Below are 19,743 nucleotides of genomic sequence, written 5' to 3' on the forward strand. Positions count from 1 at the left end.
GATTTCAAAGCATATGCAATGAATAAATGTGAGCATTTGGCATGGATGATGTGAGCAGGGATGTTGTGGATGCAGGTTTGTTCCACTCTGTTTGGCAGCATTTCAGTGAACATTATCCTTCATTTGGAGAACTCTCCCACCCAAATCAACTCTCCTTCTTTGTCTTTTTCATGCATTGGAGGATATCGTAATGATTCAATTCAGATCTCAATTTCTGGTTGACGATCCGATTCCCTGACCTATGATCGATCCAGGACATCTTTAGCCAAAACTTCAACCAGTGTGACTCAGAGATAAATACCTGTCACTGAACAATGCAGGGGAAGTTTTCCAGATTCCTTTCATTTCTTTCAAGATATTTAAATATGTTTACAAACAAGTAAACAAGAATTACTGGCAAACCCATTTAGTTTCCTAAAGTTCAGCCCACTGTTGTTTATCCACATCAAAATAATCCAAATAGAACAATATTAGGACATTCTAGCAAACTGTCCGTCATGTCTTTGCTAAATTCAAAGTATTTCCGCACATTGGACTGGAATGATGGACTGGTCAGTTTTTGCTGCATCATGTGTTGTCTGCTGGGATGACACTTGGTCATTTTTAACTTATAGTAAAATAAACCTACAGTATCTCAATCCAACTAGTGGAAACACCATCATTTATAATAATTTTATTTCATTTTGAAATGTTTTATCATGGTATAGGTCGACCTTGCCTCAGATTGATTTGGTTGGATCATAGGAATAAAAATCGATTATTTGATTAATTGTTATGCCCCTAATAGTCTTTCTAGACCTCTGCTGGCAGTTTTGTGGCTGATTGTCGAGTTCAGACATTTATATATAAAAAAAGGAGAAGGTGTCTTCAGGTCAGCAGTTTTGTGTGAAGAAGCAGCAGCAGATGCTATTGTCTGGATTCTTTATGTCACTAAAGAAGATTATCCAGGCACTTGCACGCACATTAACACCTTCACAGCATTTGCAAACCTTTCTCTGCTTGCCCAAAGGCGACACGCACCCAATAACCCACTGACATACAAAACACCACCCACGGAGAATCACGCTGTGCTGTGAAATGGAGCATATTGACATCTACTGACAACAGAGGTGGCAGTCCAACAGCAGATCTACAAGTTATTCACGGACCGTGCGTGTTTGCACCAGAGCGTTGGCACTTTAGTGTGCGCGCACACCGCGGATGTAGCCGCTTGCGCAAATCGCGCGCAGGCGTTCGGCGTCGATCCCGTGTGGTTTCTGCAGACCCACCGCTGGTCGCGCGCTTTACTACTACAACTCCTCCTGGAGCCGCCGCCGCCGCTGCTGTCAAGCGCAGACTGAAGGAACACGCGCTAAAGGTGCGGAGCAGAGAGCAGCCGCGCGAGGACGTGGGAGAGCCCACGCGTCTTTGAGGTGTTCACGCGTCCGTACAGGCAATAATGGAGGTCTGAACTTCGGGAGGATCTGCGGGGAGGATTAGCTACATCTGACCGGTGAGACGAACTAAGGGAAGGAATCCAGCTTGCATCGATCACCGGGTCACGGAGAGGAAACGTGCGTTATGGCGCGCGGGGACGCTCGTTTGTGGAGCTGGCAGGTGCTTTTGGCCATCTCGATGGTCATCACCTCCCTGTCTGCTCACGGTAAGAACCGACTCAACCTTTGATTGTGTCACACGTGCGAGAATCAGACCGCACCTGCAATTGATGAAAACATTGTCCAAAAGGATTTTTGGGTCATTAAATCAAATCGGCTTTTGGTGACTTTGACTGGGGAAAGATTAGACATAACGTTTTGCACCAGACAGTGTCAATTTACCTGGCAGATTTCCAACGTTTTGCTTAAGTTATTAAAAGAAAAGACAAATGGGTCTGAACCATCAGGTCCTATCAGACTGGCAGGGTGTGATAATGGCTTTTTAATTCAAACATTAATCAATCTAGATTGAATTTTTGTTAAAATGCAGCCAAACGACGAAAAGGCACCCGATAAAAAGAAGGGTCAATGTCTGCACTAAATTCCTCAGGACATTCAAATGATGTCCGGTTTAAAAAAAAAAAAAACCTCACACTACAGCCATATAGTTCGCTTTGTCTGCCTGCTGGTGGGTATGCGCCTGCGCCCAAAGCACCGCTAGAAACCAGGAGGATCTCGGGAATATAAAAATGAGCTTTCTGCCGCTGCCCAGCAACAGGGATGGCCGTCCACGCAAAGGGGTCGCAGGTGTTCCACGCAGCCGCCGAAACCCGCGACGCCTTTGGTCCCCGCAACCCGCGGTCTCCATGCGCAACCAGGCGTAAACGCAGCCACATAATGACCGGCACAACGCGCCTGCCGCCCTCCCTGTCATGATTGAAGGCAGACACCATGTGGAGGGGAGGTCTTAATAATTCCAATTATGGAATTGTTCTTTTTGACCTCATGACTAGTGAATAGGTTTTCTTTCCTTTAATTATATTTAGTGCTTCGAATAAACAGCAGATTACCCACAAAAATGCCACAAAACAAGATTAATTTTGTGATAATGCTGTAACATTCATTTAATGTTCATCCAAACATTTTTTTATTTGATGCATATGTTTTGGTCATTTTTTTTCTGCCTAATTTCAAATTAAAGTATTGCAATAGTTGATTTTTTTTTTTGGTGGATTAGAATACTGTCACTCTATTTTTTGGTCGTTTTTTCAGATGCCTCTAGTATAATCTTTACGAAATGAGCAAATATTCAATTTCTAAATCAAAAGTATCCATCTCTATGGAAAGGGCGTGTCCACAGTTTTAAAGGCTGCATGCTGTGAGGTCCATCTGGCCCCTCTGCCCCAGACAGCTCATGAGATGTCACCATAGATCAGATCATTATTATTTCCCACAGGAGAGGTGGGAAGAAAAGACTATTTATAGTCCGGAAATTTGAAATTCATAGAAGTGAATGGATGACTGTTAGAGGGCTGGCTAGTCGAAGGTGGAAACGATGGCAAACACGACAAAGAAAAAAAAAACAGCAAAAGCACATAAAGGATCAGTTTTGATCTACTGTGATGATTGACACCTGGTGTGGCAGTCAGCAGTTTGAGTTCGAGTCCATCTAAGCATCCTTATATCATTCCATCATGCTCATGTTAAAGCCGCTGGGAGTCTAGCCAATCACAATGACCTCAGGTAAAACCTGTTACTATGGTGACAATGTAGTGCCAGAGGTTATCAGCAAAATCCCAATTAAAAATCCAAATATTGTCATTTTTCTAATGAAAATTCCCCTGAAGGAATGCATTTAGGTTTGGAGTCCTGCTGTTGTGATCCCTGGATGTTCAGACAGACAGCTGCTAAGGATGTGAATCTGAGCGGAACAAAATACCTCAAAATGAAAATTGAATTCCTATTAATGTGTCTGGGTCACTGTGTGTGTCTTTTAGACCTTAGGTGGATTTTTTTTTTTGACAGTTGATTGAAAATCAAGACAGACAGAGCACTAACACTGAATTCTCTGTGTTCACTGCAACTCTCTCGCTCCGCTCTTCCTCTCAACATGGCACCTCTTTGCGTCTCACCATGGCAACCACGCGATGCATGTGTGTCTGAGGAGAATCTCGTGGCGCTTCAGCCTCCGTTAATCTTAGTGACTCCAAGCACGTTCAGGTGTTTTTTTTTTGTACAAGCTCTGAATGAAAGACTAGGTCTTGTAATACAGTGATTCCTGTTTCTCCTGCTTATGACTTAAGTTAATTTTCTCCTGTTCTACTCTCATGATGGAGAGGTTTTTGTGACACCTTCTTATATCATTTCATTGTCAGGAAAAAAATCTGCAGCAAATTTTTATTTAACACTCTTTGTTTAAAAAAAACATGAGTCTGTTTGCTTCTCTGCTTGCAGATTACCACGTGCAGGACATGAGCTTTACCAGTTAGCCTCTATGCTTTAACTCTAAATCCTGACCTGATCAAGGCCTTAGGGTGTATTCAGACTGGGAAAACTGTTTGGTCCTGACCCAGTCCGCTTATTTTGGTCCGGATCGAGTCCTGAACCTTGTGTTTGGTCTGTAGTCAGACTGCCATCATGGGGACTTTCCTGTTCCGGACTAAACCTTGTAAACAAAACAATCTGACTAAAGATCTCTTCCCTCATTGGTCAGGAATTACGAGGGCGGGGTTAAGCAACTAGAAGCAGAAATTATGAAAGTCCTGCTTTTAGTTCATTTAAACTTTATATTTCGTTCACAAATTTTGTCTGTATCAACGTCAGGCTCAAAACGTTTTAGTCGCTTCTTTGGTCCGGTGGAGGCATCGTGCTGCAGGGCACTTACTGACAAAAAGACAGCCAAGAAGTTACTGATGAGTGTTTGACACATAGATTGTCAGGAAAACAGTGAGAAAAGCAATGTCTATCAAATAAAAGTTGTTTTAATGAGTCTGCATTCATCCAACCACATTGCAATGAGTTGCTGTGTCTCATTGCTGTGGTGTTACAGGATTGTTTTAAGAGAATTCTGTTCAGGAACTACAAGGTAACTTTTAGGACGACGTCACAGCAGTGCATGGTGGGTAACAAAACGCAGAAATGCATATAAAACGCATTTTCAGCGGTGTCAAAATAAACGTTTTAACAAGGTGGACCCTTTTTTCCTCTTTGATAACGCGACAAGTGTTGTTTTATATTTGTCCGCAGCTCATCTGTTGCTACATTTTGACTGTGTTCAGATCACGTGACCACCAGCTACAGGGGGCCGTTTCGGTCCAGTTGTTCCGCTCCGAGGACGGGTTGTATTCAGACTGAGGAATCTCAGAGCAAACCGAAGCTCACTCTGATTGTATACAAACCAAGACCACCTCCAAAGATGGGTCTAAGGGCCTGAGAGCAGTTCCTGCTCCCAGACTGGGGTCTGCTTGGGTGTATTCAGACTCAAAATTTGTTCTGGATTATTGGGGGAAACGAACTCTGGTTCACTTTAATTGGACCAAATGTGTCCAGTCTGAATACACCCTTAGATATTAGAACAGATGGATCCATCACTGTGTATCTTGTGCAGCAAAATGCCTTTTTAACACCATCCTCAAGTCCACAGTTTCTAATATAGTTTCTAAAAAAAACAACACATTTTTTAAAATGTGCTAGAACAAATCTATTTCAAATGCCAGAAAAATGTCCTTGAGTCATCTAAATGTTTGTCAGAATTGACATTGTTCAATGCAAAGACTGTAATGTTTTCAGAAAAACCTGCAGGAAGCCTAAAGTATCTGTAAATACATGTGATGCTACAATTCGAGGTTTAAAACGGAACCATTTGTTTCGGCATTGAACCAAATTGTGGCGAATGTGAATCAGTGAATCCCTACTGCTTACAAGTCTGTTGATGAAAATGTGTGATGCTAGGTTCACACCGCACACGTTCAAGCACCACTTTCAATGAAAAATCTATGTAAATGCACGTTTCAGACTTCTGAGTTCAAAACGCTTGTGTTCACGCGTCATTACGCAAGTGTCTATGACTGAATGTGCAAAACGAGTGTCCACTGAACACTTGTTGACTCACATTTAGTAGTGACGTATATGGCGCCCCTTTTAAATCATGGAAGTGCCACCCATTTGAAATTGACCATGGAGTTCTCCTAATAATTGCGGTTTGGAAATGTATGACACCAAGTCTTTCATGTACCGGAACAGAGCTGTGATTTGCACCACTTTGACATTTCCCACCAAGCCTTTTCAACCTGTCGGTGGCTGATATGTGCTAGAATTGGGTAGAATCAGTCCAGTGTGAACACTATTGGCTAAATGTGTGTTCAAGATCATGCGTTCTTGAACACCGTTTGCATGCCTGGAGTGAACGTAGCTTTTAAAGGATTCATTTTTTAAAATATTTATTGCATTACACAAGGTAGGTGTTGAGCCAACTAAAAGATTTTCCTTTATTGTTACTGGCAAATTTAAACAAAAGTATTTTTCTAAATTTATTGTTGTTGCTTTGTAATACACAAGTCAGATATCAACCCAAAACAAAATCGTGACCCAAAAATTGAGGTTTGAACCAAATGGTGGGGAAAGTGAATCGTTACATCTCGACACATTTTAATTTATACTCAATCTCTAAATATCTATTTGCGATTTTAAAAATGTAATAAATTAGACTTTTCAAAGACTGTGCTTTGAAAAATGATTATTCATTTAAAACAAATCTGATGATGCTCCAGCTGCCTGCACAGTAATTTTGTTTTAAAGATCAAAAAAGAAATGGTTCTATGAGGCTCCCACCCACTGGGCCTCATGTAGTGTGTTGTTGTCTGCACTTGTGTAGTTTTTGTCTCCACACATTGTATTAAGCAGTGTTGATATACTTTTTTTGTCACCGATGCCCCCCCCCCACATCGTAATCCATCTACACCCACGCTTAGTAAGGTGCGCCCAACATTGCTGCAACTTTGAACTGTATGTATGCATTTCTGTTGTTTTGTACTGGAGCAACATTTCGTATGTCAGTATAAAAGCTGTGCATATGACAATAAACTACGATTTGATTTGATTTGATTTGAAAGTGGTTTAGTCTTTACAACAGTCTTTGAAGGATAAACTCATAATCAAGACTTTTTCTTTGACAAAGTTAACTCTTTGACACCCGAAGCTTCAGCTCCGGTGTTGACAATCCTTGGACTGTAACTCTTTAACCGCTTACGCAATTAATGTAATTCCAGTGGATTCTAAAACGGGGGAAAAAGCAGCTTTTGCCAATAAGCAAAACTTTACAGCAGTTTACACAATCAACATGAACAGGCTAATTCTGCAGCGGATAAAAATCTGTTTTTCATGATCAGCTGATTCACGTTGATCGTGTAAACGGTCTTTGCGCCAAACGGCGTGTTATTTAGGGTTAGTGTTGATCCAATAGTTTCACATGTCTCCCACCAACAAAGTTTATGTCTGGCTTACAGGAAGACATTCACTCGTCAAGCGCCATCATCACCACAACCACTCGTCTGTCAACAAGGAGGCCTTGGACACCAGGATGGTCCTTAGCGATGACTCGGCAGAAAAGGACCACCTCATTGGAGCAGGACACAGACCAAGCCTTCCACTCCATTCTACCAGACATCACCGCTTTCATAAACACCATTACCTAGATTTTGCTGAAGAGGGCACACCTGTGGCAGAGGAGCTAACTGCCGGCGGGGGACCAGATGCTCATGGGAATTCCTTGTCCGATGATGTAATCCCCGTTAAGTTTCATAGCCCTGCCCCAGACGTTGTGCCCTCTGATGTAGCTTTGGATTGGGCAAAAGTCCCCAAACCGCAAAAGCAGAAAAGTGGGGACTCCACCCAATGGGGACTGTCTGACTTTTACGACGACCCAGCTCCTGACGACGATCTCTCAGCATTAGATTCAACTCCTGCACCCGATCCCACTCCGTCACCTCCACCTGATGTGGATGATGAGAATCCACTCCTGCCCGGAACCCCGGCAGTTTTTAATGAAGTGGGGCCAAAAATGGACACTGGATCATCTCCAGCAGCTGGTCCCATCCCAAGCCCAGACCCAGACCAGGGTTTAGGTGTTGGTGGAGCCATGGGTGCAGATGGTTGTAGGCTGGGCTTTGTACTTTCTGGACCTGGAGTTTGTGTTGCTCAGTGCGACACGGAGCCTAATTTCTGCTTCAACGGAGGAGTGTGCACCGTAGTACCAGGGAGTGGAGCCTTCTGCAGGTGGGAGATGTAAAAACTTTATTCATGTACATTGGAACTGAGCGGCTGAGCTTTTTATTTTCATCTAGCATCTTTCTTTTCCCCTGAATTTGAGCAAATACAAACAAATTTTATATTTTTAGTTAATTGCTTTGGTATGGGATGATAGGTATTTATAGTATTGGGCCCATTTCCAATGTGTTTATCTCCCAACAAAAGAAAAGATTTAGGGCGATGAAGACAAACAGCAGCTGAACAAGCAGACAGAGCCAGACGGCTGGCTTAACGTGTCAGGAGGGCTGGTCAAGAGCGCAACAGGGTCTCTAAAGGATTAGTTTTTGAGGCAGGGGGTAAAGACGGGGTTTGTCTTTGAGCTGCTGACAGACACAATAAGAATGATTGTGCAACAGTGCAGTATCATTAAGAAGGGCATCAGAATCGATTTGCAAAAAGGAGTCCAAACACACACTTCACATCTTTTTTGTATCCGTCTGTCAAATCCTGCAGCTTCATGAGGAGCTTGGAGGTGTTGCAGGTTCTGAATCATATCACATGCACACATATTTTAATGTGTACTTGAAAAAGTAAGCACAGGTAGTAAAAACACAGCTGTGAGCACATGCTCTGATTCCTTGATCTCATTAGGGTCCATGCTGTAGACTGAATCCCTGCTTTGCTAGACAGACGTTAGAACAGGCCATCATGTCACTCAACGCGGTTTGTGAATTAGTCAAATTCACTGAAAATGTGGGAACATATGCTGAAGATAATAGTTTGGCCATTTTAATGAATCAGGTCAGCAAGCTAAAACTGCTAAGGAGATATTAAAGGCTAATGCGGCCCATATGTCCTCTTCCCTATGCATCCAGGTGCAACGTGCAGGAATATATCTGGAACAAAGGCACGCGTTGCGAATGGGCTGTCACGGAGTTCCAGGTGTTGTGCATGGTGGTGGGCGTGGCCTCTGTTGTGCTCCTAATGCTCTTCATGATCATAGTATTTTTTGCCAAAAGACTTTACCAACTCAAGAACGAGAACAGGCGCCTTCGCAAACGCAGGTGGGTGAGAGAGTTCGAAACCATTCTCTACATTTAAAGACCCACTCCGATCATCTTTTAATTTATTTTAAAAGCATTCCCAATGAAGTTTTAATTAAATATGGCTTATTTTTTAGCCAAAAAAAAAAAAAAGGCAGTTCATTAGAAATTCTCCTCTGTGTTGGCCCAACACAAGCTCGCCCTCATTCCCATCATCCATCTGTTCACACGCTCTCCTGCTAGCCTTCAGCTCAGCCTAACATTTATTTTATTTGATTTACCATCAGCTCAAGAATAACATGTACACTCTTTGGCTACACAGTCAGGAAGTATCGCTTTAAAGCCAGTTAGGGAGAGTTGTCCCAGCAGTTGCAGGAACACATCATGCATTCCGGTGCAACAAAATGGCTGGAGCTATCCAGCTGTACAGTTTTGAGCCAGAGGCCAGGATGAGAAGAATGAAGACGTTCGTGGATCTGGTCGTCTACAAGTGGATGCACTAAGCTGTGTTCACACTGAACACAATTTGCACGTCAGGGGTGTCCAGTTTAAACGCACAGATGAGGTCAGAGGTCATGTGGCGCATCTATGATCGTCTGGCAGCAGTGGGTTCTAACTCAAGCAATTAGAGACTTAGCTATGGGACATGACGTGTTGCTAAAGTAATCAACGGATGGAGTCCAAAACCAACATGGAGGAGTTTGTGCCCCGCCTGGTGTATTTTCTTTATAATAATTACGATCAAGTAAAATAGAAAACACTTTGAACAAAGACTAACTCAGAACTGCAATTTTAAGCTTAATTTTTTTCTTATACAGTATGTCCTCCATCATCAGAAAAATGCCCCAAGGACATGTCTAAAACACCAAAAACACCATTTACATCAGAGTGGGTCTTCAAGTTCTAAAAAAATGAACGTTCACAAATGTTTCCGTCAGGAAAAAAAAGTCTTTTTCTGTCCCTGCAGTAAGTACCGCACACAGAGCAGCGAGCCACAGACAGACGGCCTCTCCGTTTCAACTACGGCGGACAGCTCTCAACCAAATGTAAGGAAACTCTGTGACACCCCCCCGCCTGCACCCCAAGCTCATACTCACAACCTGGCGTACTATGACAACATTATCTGTCAGGTATGCCCTTAGCTTCCTCGTGTTTCCTCCGTATTTATTTATTTATTTTTTTCACTTTTTCTCCTCATTGCACGGTTTCTCCTCCATCTCTCCCAATTACTTTTTTTTTTCTTTTCTTTTTTTAAATAACCTGGCATGTCTGTCCCATCTTGTCTTCAACCTTTCTTCTGCTGACCTAAACTCACGACAGAAAATCGGCGGTTTCCATTAGGTGTTCTGCTTGAATTTGTTTGTCTAATGGCTTTCATAATCCTCTCAGAGGCCATCGACAGCCAGCTTTACCTGGGAGTATAAACACAGAAACCCTTATAACCATTTTCAGGTAAGAACAGCAGAGGAACATGCAGCCGTTCCTTTCCCCGGCTTTGCATTAAACCTCCCCGATGTAAAAATGCTGTAGACGAAAACTTCTGGCCCCCCTTTTTTTTATTGCTTCTGGTCCATTCCCTCTCCAGGTGAAATGATTGATCACCTCCTGCGCGTCTTCCTGCAGCACAGATGTTCAGAGATGTTATGACACTGCTGTGTGAATAAATTGCAAGCTCCTTCATCTGCTTCCTCTCTAACCTGAGCCTCTGCAGTTTCCTGGGGGGCTCAGTGACACAGCCGAGGCTCCATTTTGTTCCTGCAGCACAGCCATTTTAGGTCCCTGTGCTGTGAAGTTCTCACCCAGCTCTTTTTTTTTTTTTAATTAATTTGTTTGTTTTGCAGATTCTTCATGAATTTAAAGCTAAATAAATCCACTTAAACCTTTTGAGTTTAAATGTGCTGCATATCTGTTTCCATATTTCCCTGGTTCACCTCATTTCTATTGGGCTACGAAGTCCAAACTTTAACATTGCTGATGCTCTTTATATGACTCCAAGGCTAAAATAGAGGAAATCTCAACGAAAAGCATGGGCAAATACTCCAAACTAAAAGCAAAGGTTTATGAAAACACTGTTGTGTCCTGCAGCCTCTGATGGATCAATTGTGTCCTACATACCGCCTGCTGTGCCCATGACCTTCACACGTCTGTGACACGCCAATAAACAAACATTTACAAACAGACACATTAGCTGGACAGCATCAGGAGAAAAAAAAACAGATCTACAGACATAACCACAGGCAAATGGATTTCCTAAAACTTATTCTCAGCCTATTTGCCACACTTGGTTGCGTAAATAAAAGAGAACATAATCATACTTTTAAGCTCTCTGTGCTCCGCTGACATGTCCTTGCAGCGGTTATGGAGAGTGGTTTTTACTTTTTTGTGTGTGTGTGTGTCTGAGGATGCTCTAAATGTCAGGTCGAAAAGCTAAAAAGTCTGAGCCGTTTCTTTTTAAATGTCATGAGACGTTTTTAAGTGCAGAGTTACAACAGTTGATTAGATCAAGCTTGAGTGTTTGGGTCAAGAATCAGCCTACAAAATGACTCTAATAAAGGAGTTTTTGTACCGTTTTAGTTCATGACGGCAAATTTTAACTGCATGAACAATCTCAGCATGTTTTCCTTCATGAAACATGCTCAGGCGTTGGAGTTCAGGTGCATCACTTCATTTTTTCCTCCAAAAGTCTATTTTGGGGTTGTTGACGCTTCCTGACCTTTCAGCTGCTTTTTCAGAAAGTCGGAATCTTTTGAGGCGTCATTTTGCTTTTTGTCTTTTTTGCACAAGCAGGAAGATTATTGGTAGAAATCTTAACAATTTAGTTTGGAATTCTATATAAATGTTTTGCACAATTTGAACAATTTCAGCAAGTTTTTTTGGGTAATCTGTAAAATTCACATTATTGTGCGAGTTCTATATATTTTAGTCTTCTTTACTGAGCAATGGCTGTATTTTAAATGATCAATCCTGTTGTTGTTTTAAAGCTATTTTAATAATAATAATACATTTTATTTAAAAGCGCCTTTCAGAACACCCAAGGAGACTGTACAGATTCAAAAGAAAACAACATAAAATCACAACATGTTAAAAACAATAAATAAGTTCAAATCATTAATAAAATGAGACAGCAGATGAAATATTGTAATCTGGAAAAGCAAATTTAAACAGATTAAAAATTAAAAATGAGTCATTGTGACGGAGGTCTGGGGGGAGAGAGTTCCAGAGTTGGGGAGACGAGCGGCTGACGCCACGGCTCCCCATAGTGACCATACGGGCCGGAGGGACGGAAAGCTGAAGGGAGGAAGAATGGAGAGAGCGAGAGGGAGGGCTAATAGGGAGGAGATTAGAAATATAAGAGGGAGCCAGGTTATGGCTCCCTCTTATATTTGAACAGTAGCTTTGAACATGTAGAGAAGGAGTTTAAATTGAATCCTGAAAGCTACTGGAAGCCAGTGGAGCTGCTGGAGAACGGGAGTGATGTTATGGAAGGACTGAGTTCTGGTGATGAAGCGGGCCGCTGAATTCTGGACCAATTTTCCAATTTTAATAAATAAAACACATACCACACTTCAACCCAACAGGTGAATTTGGCAAAAAACAAAGAAACTTAGTTTGGTCATTTTCATGAAAATCCAAAATGACTCCAGTTTAAGTTCACAAATTCAATAATTATTTACAAAAAAGGTAAAGCAAATTCAGTGAGATTCCTGAGCAGAAGTGATGTCCACCACACTTTTCTGTCTGCAGCAATAATTATATGTTTGAGAAAATTGAAACAATTTAAAAGATAAATGTAATTTTTTTTTGATGAGGTAAGACTTTTTTTCTTGTGAGACTTTTTGAGACATTTACAACTTTATAGTTGTAAATTGTAGAGTTTGTTTTGCAGAATTGTTTGACTTATTCTTATAATTTTATGACTTGCATGACTGGCTACTTGCAGGGTCACGTAATCACACCTAGAGACAATTTAGAGTAAGAAATCAAGCTATGACATGACTTTGGACAGTGGTGGAAGCCTGGAGAAAACCCACTCATTGCAAGAACCACACAGAAAAGTCCCAGCTTGGATTTGAACCAGGGCCTTCTCACTGTGAGGCAAAAGCCATTGAACCAACATGCAACCCTAAAATGTTGACTTTTTTTCTCCTAGTTTCTACTTTACTCCCCTAAAAGTGTGACTTTCTCTCTCTCTCAATTTTACGACTTTATTCCCATATACTTATCCATTTTTCATGTTTTATGGTGGCCCTTACACTCCATAGAATATCAGAATGTGTTGCAGGTAAAATAAAGTTGCAAACACACCAAGAATTCACCAAACCTAAAGCAACTGTAATCATATTTGTCAAGACGGAAAAAATGAAAACAGAGACACGACAACTACAATAACTGGTATAAAAAAAGACACATGAGGCAAAAGCGAATAGAGGAATGTCAACTCACACATAGAAAACATTCTTTTCAACAATCTGGAAACTAAAACACAAAAGAAAACTGTACAACAGCAGAACACAACATGAATTATCCTTGATATATCAACAAAATGTAAATGATTGCATTATTTTATTAAAATCTCTAAAGCCATTTTCTTTTGCACATTTAAAGTTCATTTGACAATTTTATTTTTGGTTTTTAATCTTGGGTAGCAGCAATTATGTATAGAAGTAAAAAAATAGAAAAATTAAAGAAATAAAATGAAAAAAAGAAGGAAAAACCCCATGGGTTCTCCGGCGTTAATTTGTCATTGACACAGCTGCTCTTTGCTTTCTTGTCCTGAGGTACAAGATTTAAAACCCTTCTCATTGTATAAACTGGAAGGATTTCCTGTAGAACAGACACTGATCTCATATTTTCATGCAGTGAATACATATTTGGCCAGAAATTTAACTCCGTAAAGCCCAATACAGCAAAGAATTGACAGAAAAGTCACGTTTTGGGGAAGATGTCTTTTAAACCCGTTATTGATATCCACAAAAAGAAATTGCAATATAATTTTTGAATGAGATATCAGTATCAATCATGATACATTGGGTGACTTGGTAAGTTTTTGCACAACAATGTGCTGACATGCGTGTTCAGGGGAAGAAAAAAGCACCTTAATTAGGCTACGTTCACACTGCAGGGCTTAATGCTCAATTCAGATTTTTGAAAAAATCCGATATTTTTGCAAGGCCGTTCACATTTCCAATTAAATGCGAACTTTTGTGATCTCCAGTGACCGTAAAATGACCCAGAAGTGACCCGCTTGCGCACGGCGAATGACGTCACTGGTTGTTTGTGGAAGTAGCTAACGTTAACAATAGACCTTTTTCACACTTCCGCATTTTTCGACCGGAAATACGTCAATGACGTGTAAAACAACTTCCTGTTAGCGTAGCAGCAGATATGAAGAATGGCAGAGTCGAAGAGTTGCAGTCTCTGTTGCGTTCCAGGCTGTTCGTCTTCCAACCAAAAACAGCCTTACCTTTCATTTCATTATTTTCCTGTGGATCCAAACCTGAAACCCAAATGGATATAGGCGATCTGAAGAGATGAAGGGCATAGTTTTAATGTAAACACAGGTAGCAACCTCTGCTGCCGGCACTTACTAACTTCGCTCCGGGATTGTGGTGCGGCTGCGTCGTTCGTCGCCTGAAGAGTGGTGTTGCCCCGAGTATTTTCCCTTGGAACAACTTTACTGATCCTTTGAGAAGGGAGTCAGTATATGACAGAACCTCAAACGTCAGGCTATGCAGCTAAGCTGTGAAGATACTAGCGACATGGTGGCTACGCTAAGACAGTAAAGATGGATCACGACTACGTGACACACCCACCTGCAGGTAAGGTTGTTCATAATGTGTTTGGTTAACGTTAGTCAACTATGTGTACCGTTATTGGATAAATGCATTTCTACCTGAACAAATTAATATTTATAATAAAAGATGTTCATGCTCTCACCTATTTTAATTACATGTATTTAATTAATATTGAGTATTTTGTCATTTTGTAATTTCCTTAACAAAAATAAATGAAATGTATTTGTAATTAAATACTTAACATACTTTTCAAAACATGATTACTGTGTTGTGTTGAAAGGTAGCATTAATATATTAAGACTGATTTTTAATTTCTTTATCTTCACAGGTGCTCTGGATGAGGCTTTGGATTACATCCATGACTTAGAAGCCAAGTTCCTTTGCTGGAGCCAGGAGACGATGTCATGGCGGACAAAAGTTCCTCGTTCAAGACCTCCTAACTGACATTGGATCTAAGATCATCATTCGACCTTTTAAGCTTTCAGCTCAATTCAGCAAGGAGGAAACAGAACAAACCGCAGCCATCACCCGCCTCAGAATTATGGTGGAAAGAGTGATCAGTAGGATAAAGTCCTTTCACATCAGGAACACTGATGGGCAGTGTGAATCAGATCTGGCTTAACCGCCGTGTTTTGGCAAATTATCATGGACTTTTTTGTTTTGAAGAGTGAATTAATGTTTGGTATGTAAATAATGTATAATGTGCAAATAGTATGGAAAAATTTAGTGTTTCCACATATTCTTAAAATCTAAATATAATTGTTATATTCGTAATATTTTTCTGTTGAAATGTGACTGACTACACAAAAAAATTAGATGAACAAATAAAACAATTTTGGTCAAAATTGTGCCTCATTTAATTTTTTGGTATGCAAATAACATCAAACATTTACAATAAAAAATAACATTACAGATCAACAGTAAGACAGAAGGCTGAACTGATTGTTAAAGACAAGATAAGTGTAATTTAAGGTATGCATTCATGCATTTGCCACAATATATATCCAAGTTCTCTTTCATTCCATCTCAGAAACCCATCCAACCCAGCCATGAGAGGTTGGGGCTGCACCTGGCATAATCTGCTTCCAGATGCCATCATATGGATCTGGCTGTGGTCCTACACAAGAGAAACACAACACACAAAAGTTAGACATAAGTGCATAACTACATTTCAATTTAATTCATTATATCTGCTGTAACCATAATTTGGTTAGTCATAAGATTAAAAAAAAAAAAAACTTAACTTGCTCACAAAGCAACAAAAAGTTAATCACCTGTATGCCTTGTACAGTGTGGACCTCTGACCGTCCCTGCCAACTGTTTTGGGTTTTTGCACCATCAGCTCACTAACCGGTTCAGGATGGATTCCCTTATAAGTAAAAGGCAGAAAGCAATTAAAGTCTGTAGTAACTACTTGGGGTGTTTTTATAATAATTTAGAGTTGTTATGGATACACATACGTTCTTAAAAAATAATGACAATATGATCACAAACCCACCTGTGCCATCTTTGCAAGCCACTCGTGCAGGCCAGGGGGGTGGAGCAGCCTGCAGACCCAGCTGTGAATAATGTGCGGTCTGGAACAGGATGGCAACTATGTGATTGCAAAATCCTTTAGCAGCCACACAACTGCAGACGAAAGCTTTCAGGTTGGCACTTTCTGCGTCCAGTGATATCTAGACACAATAAATTATATAGGTTAAAATTAGGACATACTTATGTTGCTACATCAATGTTCAGAATGACATGAAACTATAACTGTCAATAGGGTGACCAGATTTGAGTTTGTAAAAAAGAGGAGTGAAGTGAGTTTGTGAGATATTTCATCGAGAGTAATTGGTGTTCAGAGCTGCATACATGAAGCAAATATAATTACATTTCATCTATGTTCAATGTTATTTTATTATATCAGTATCAAAAGAGAGGACATGTCCAGGAAAAGAGGACTTCTGCTCACCATACTTTCAGAAAAATAATACTAGTAAGTGAAGAAAGTGCCGCAACCGCAGCAAAATGAACACGCATACGGGCAACTTAACATTTCTTATTTACAGCTTCACCAAATTTTTGGGTGTTATGTTAATCTCATGCCTTTTCACTTAAACATACACACAACATATTCACTGCGATGCCTTATATTACAAATTAATAACACCAGGATTTACAGTTGACGTAAACACACAGAGTTACCGGTGATGCGGCTATGGCTAAAGCTAGCTGAAGCTTACCTTGGTAATGGTGGATAAACTCTTCGTGGACGAATTTATATCCCATGTCCAATTTGTTTCCTTTAGTGGACGATTGCATCTTCACACTCTTCATCACATCGGTGCTGGTGAACTTCGGAACACAACTCAGGCTCTTCGAAAACACTCTAGGCTCTGCCATTCCTCCGCCAGCGAAGCACAAACCGGAACTAGGTTTACACGTTGATGACGTACTTCCGGTTTTTGCGAAAAAGGACCATTGATGTCAACAACGGTGTTGTCAACAGCGGTGCTCTTTTTGCATTATTGCATTTATTTTCACGAAGGAGCCAGCACAATCACAATCTTCTCTTTTTTAGAAGGCATTGGAGCTAGGATCAACTGTACCCACTGTTGTGGAATGGGGATGTGTATGTGCTGCGGCCACGTGCGTGCGTGTAAGAGAGAGGAGAGAGCGCGTCTAGCGCAGGAGGGAGTGAGGGGGGGGGGCAGCGGAAGTGTGTTGGGGCCGCGCATTCATGTTGTGTGTTAGGGAGGAAGGAGAACGGTAATAAAAGAAGGTTTCCCCCAGAATAAATGCTATTGACTCTTTATTAACCCGTTCTGGAGAATCTGAGGGTCCGAACAGGGAAGTGAACCCCGAAGGAGGATTCGCCTTCGGCCCTGGAGAAGGTCTCCCCCGCGCTTCTGACCACGGTCTGAAAGAGAAAAAAAAAGTAATCGCAGGGAAGGTTCAACACCACGCTCGGCCATTTCGCTGGAAATCTTTTCAAAAACCGCCCGGTTGCGATAAGAGCCCTGGAGTTTGGCCTGAATAGAGCTGTCACCCTAAATATAAATCCAATCGGTGACCTCGCTTCCCTTCCACTGACTGGTCACAGCAGCATCGTCCACCATGGTTGATGTTTATGTTCTCGTTCCCGCCTACTTCAATGCAGAATGATGAAGTTTGTAGCGCATCAATGACGTACGAGTCGGATACATGTGGCCTGGCCGGTCAGACGGCGGTCGCATTTGAAAAGATCGGATACGTATCGGATTCAGGACCACATACCCAAGTGGCCTGGGTCGCATTTGAAAAGATCGGATCTGTGTCGGTCAGACTGTCATGAAAAGATCAAAGCAAAGATAAAAGATCAAAGCAAAAAGATTTGAATTGGGTCGTTTCAGCCTGCAGTGTGAACGTAGCCTAAACCAATTAAAAAAACGAATCACAACATATAACTTATTCCCACCATAAAGTTTTGAAAAATTATCAAAACCTTTTCCACCAGAAGTGTTTTTGAGATTTCATGGAAGCAGCCATTTTGAAATGATCAGGAAAAGACCTTCTGCTGCCCCTAGTGGAATGATAATGAACTACAGGGCAGAAAGCATGAATAAAGTTATAAACAATTGCTTTTTAACCCTTGTGCTATCCTAGGCACTTTAACATTGGGAGTTGGGTCATCTAGACCCACTAGACAGTAGGCTGAACTTTTTTTCTTCAATGATTTGTGAACCTTACTGGTGTCCATGGATTACTTGAAATCTTTCCACCTTTGTCATGGTAGGGAGAACACATCAATGCAAGGGTGGGGTCATCAAAGATAGCACAAGGGTTAAGGAAAGTTTTGATCATGCTAATGAGATAGCGGTGTCAAAGTGATATGAATGGTTAAATATGCCTATATATGGTTAATTTAGACTGCTTTTGAGCACTGTTATGTGATGCACTTAGAAGTTTTGCAAAAGTGGACACACTTTTTAAACAGGAAACTGAAGCACTTATATAGAGAAATGAACAGATAATTCAAGTTTAAGCAAAATAAATATTTGAATCCATGTGTAAAGCGTGGCAACTTCTCCCTGCAGGATGAGCCCCAGAAGAAGGACAACCAAGCTAAGTCCCCTCCATCCAAGGAAGAAGGCTCTATGAACATCCTCAACTCTCATTCTCCAAAGCACGAGAACAACCGCCCTGCTTCCATCATCCATGGAAGCACCCCTAACAGCACAGAAGAAAATGCTGAGGTAAACAAGCTCCAGAACAACCTGGTGTAACGTCGCCGGGCGACAAAGATCGAGATATCAGACGGAAATGTCTACAGCACATTCCAGAGTTCCTACAACATAGTTTACTCCATGCCAAGTGCATACTGTGAGTTTTTAGCGGTTTTAAAACACCTATTGGCAAAAAAAAAAGAGAGCACAACATGAATTATATTGAGACAACTTAAGAAGCACAACAAATCTGTTTACAAGGCTGCCATGTTTATGCTGACCACATGACGGCGCCACTGCCTCATTTCCTTTGTCTATCTGATTCTGACGCTGGACTGAAACCATTAGCTTGGTCCTATTGACTGACAGACTGACTGACTGACTGACTTTTCTCTTTACCGATGCCCTGCCTTGGTCTTTGGCCAATGACCTCCTTCATTGTTTCTCCCCTGCCCCACCCCCCTGCCTGACCCTGCCTTCTCGTCTCTTTCTGCTCGCATGTATTGATGTAAAAAAAAATAAAAGTGTCTGAAAACATAAAATTTGCTTAAGAAATATGTGAAAGTTAAGTGAATCTGTATTTGCGAACTAGTCATGTTTGACATTGCTAATTAGTGGATTTGTCTAGATTACATGAGGTTGAAGTAAATGCTTGGAGTTGATAGTCTATATATGCATATAATTCACACGCTGTGTCTTGGCTTTATTCAGTGTGTTTTTTCTATTACTTTAATGTACTTGAGATTCTTTTGTACTTTTTTGGGTATAAATGGAGGATTACAGTTGACAGTTGTTGGAATAAATCTTTTTCATTTTATCCTGCTTGTCCCTGTGTGTTGCTATGAGCTGTAGTTTCCCTTCAGACTGTCACTCTCTGTCTGGCTCTCACGTCTTCCACCTGTCAGCCCACAGTGAAGCTCACCTCTGCCTATAGCTGCTCTCTAGCTCATGAGAACTAGATGCATGCCTGACCCTGCACTGCAGCTTGCTGCTGCTCACAGACGCAGACTCAAACGTTCACCAAAGCACAATGAGCCAAACGAAGAACCAAAAT

At 41.2% G+C, this 19,743-nt stretch overlaps 1 protein-coding gene and 1 long non-coding RNA gene across 7 annotated transcripts; one reads left to right on the top strand and one right to left on the bottom strand.

Annotated features, from left to right (window-relative positions):
* The first annotated feature begins 950 nt into the window (after window positions 1-950).
* Window positions 951-19,506, top strand: cspg5b (chondroitin sulfate proteoglycan 5b). Of its 6 annotated transcripts, none has more exons than XM_078954962.1 (6): window positions 951-1,642; window positions 6,920-7,688; window positions 8,537-8,725; window positions 9,672-9,834; window positions 10,094-10,156; window positions 10,290-10,598. In XM_078954962.1, exons 1-6 carry the CDS (start codon window positions 1,561-1,563, stop codon window positions 10,296-10,298), a joined length of 1,275 nt encoding a protein of 424 aa, XP_078811088.1. In that variant the 5' UTR covers window positions 951-1,560; the 3' UTR covers window positions 10,299-10,598. The 6 variants fall into 6 exon arrangements, with proteins under 6 accessions (XP_078811088.1, XP_078811090.1, XP_011479099.1 ...); XM_078954964.1 differs by having other exon boundaries at window positions 9,672-9,750; XM_011480797.3 differs by lacking the exons at window positions 10,094-10,156; window positions 10,290-10,598 and adding an exon at window positions 18,561-19,506.
* On the bottom strand, window positions 15,496-16,903 carry LOC144995326 (uncharacterized). The gene is made up of 4 exons (XR_013658892.1): window positions 16,728-16,903; window positions 15,998-16,175; window positions 15,774-15,868; window positions 15,496-15,616 (listed from the first exon to the last, which is right to left on the bottom strand). It is a non-coding gene; the product is annotated as an uncharacterized LOC144995326 (long non-coding RNA).
* Window positions 19,507-19,743: the final 237 nt, after the last annotated feature.

The sequence above is a fragment of the Oryzias latipes genome, chromosome 11 (assembly GCF_053564925.1).
Source record: "Oryzias latipes strain Hd-rR chromosome 11, Olatipes_Hd-rR_3.1".
Taxonomy (NCBI): Eukaryota; Metazoa; Chordata; class Actinopteri; order Beloniformes; family Adrianichthyidae; genus Oryzias; species Oryzias latipes.

Excerpts from the sequence above, each read along its gene's own strand:
- cspg5b (XM_011480797.3), top strand. The coding sequence starts at position 1,561 with ATGGCGCGCGGGGACGCTCGTTTGTGGAGCTGGCAGGTGCTTTTGGCC. Across the intron at positions 1,643-6,919 it reads CACCTCCCTGTCTGCTCACG|GAAGACATTCACTCGTCAAG; the intron begins GTAAGAACCGAC and ends TCTGGCTTACAG. Across the intron at positions 8,726-9,671 it reads AGGCGCCTTCGCAAACGCAG|TAAGTACCGCACACAGAGCA; the intron begins GTGGGTGAGAGA and ends CTGTCCCTGCAG.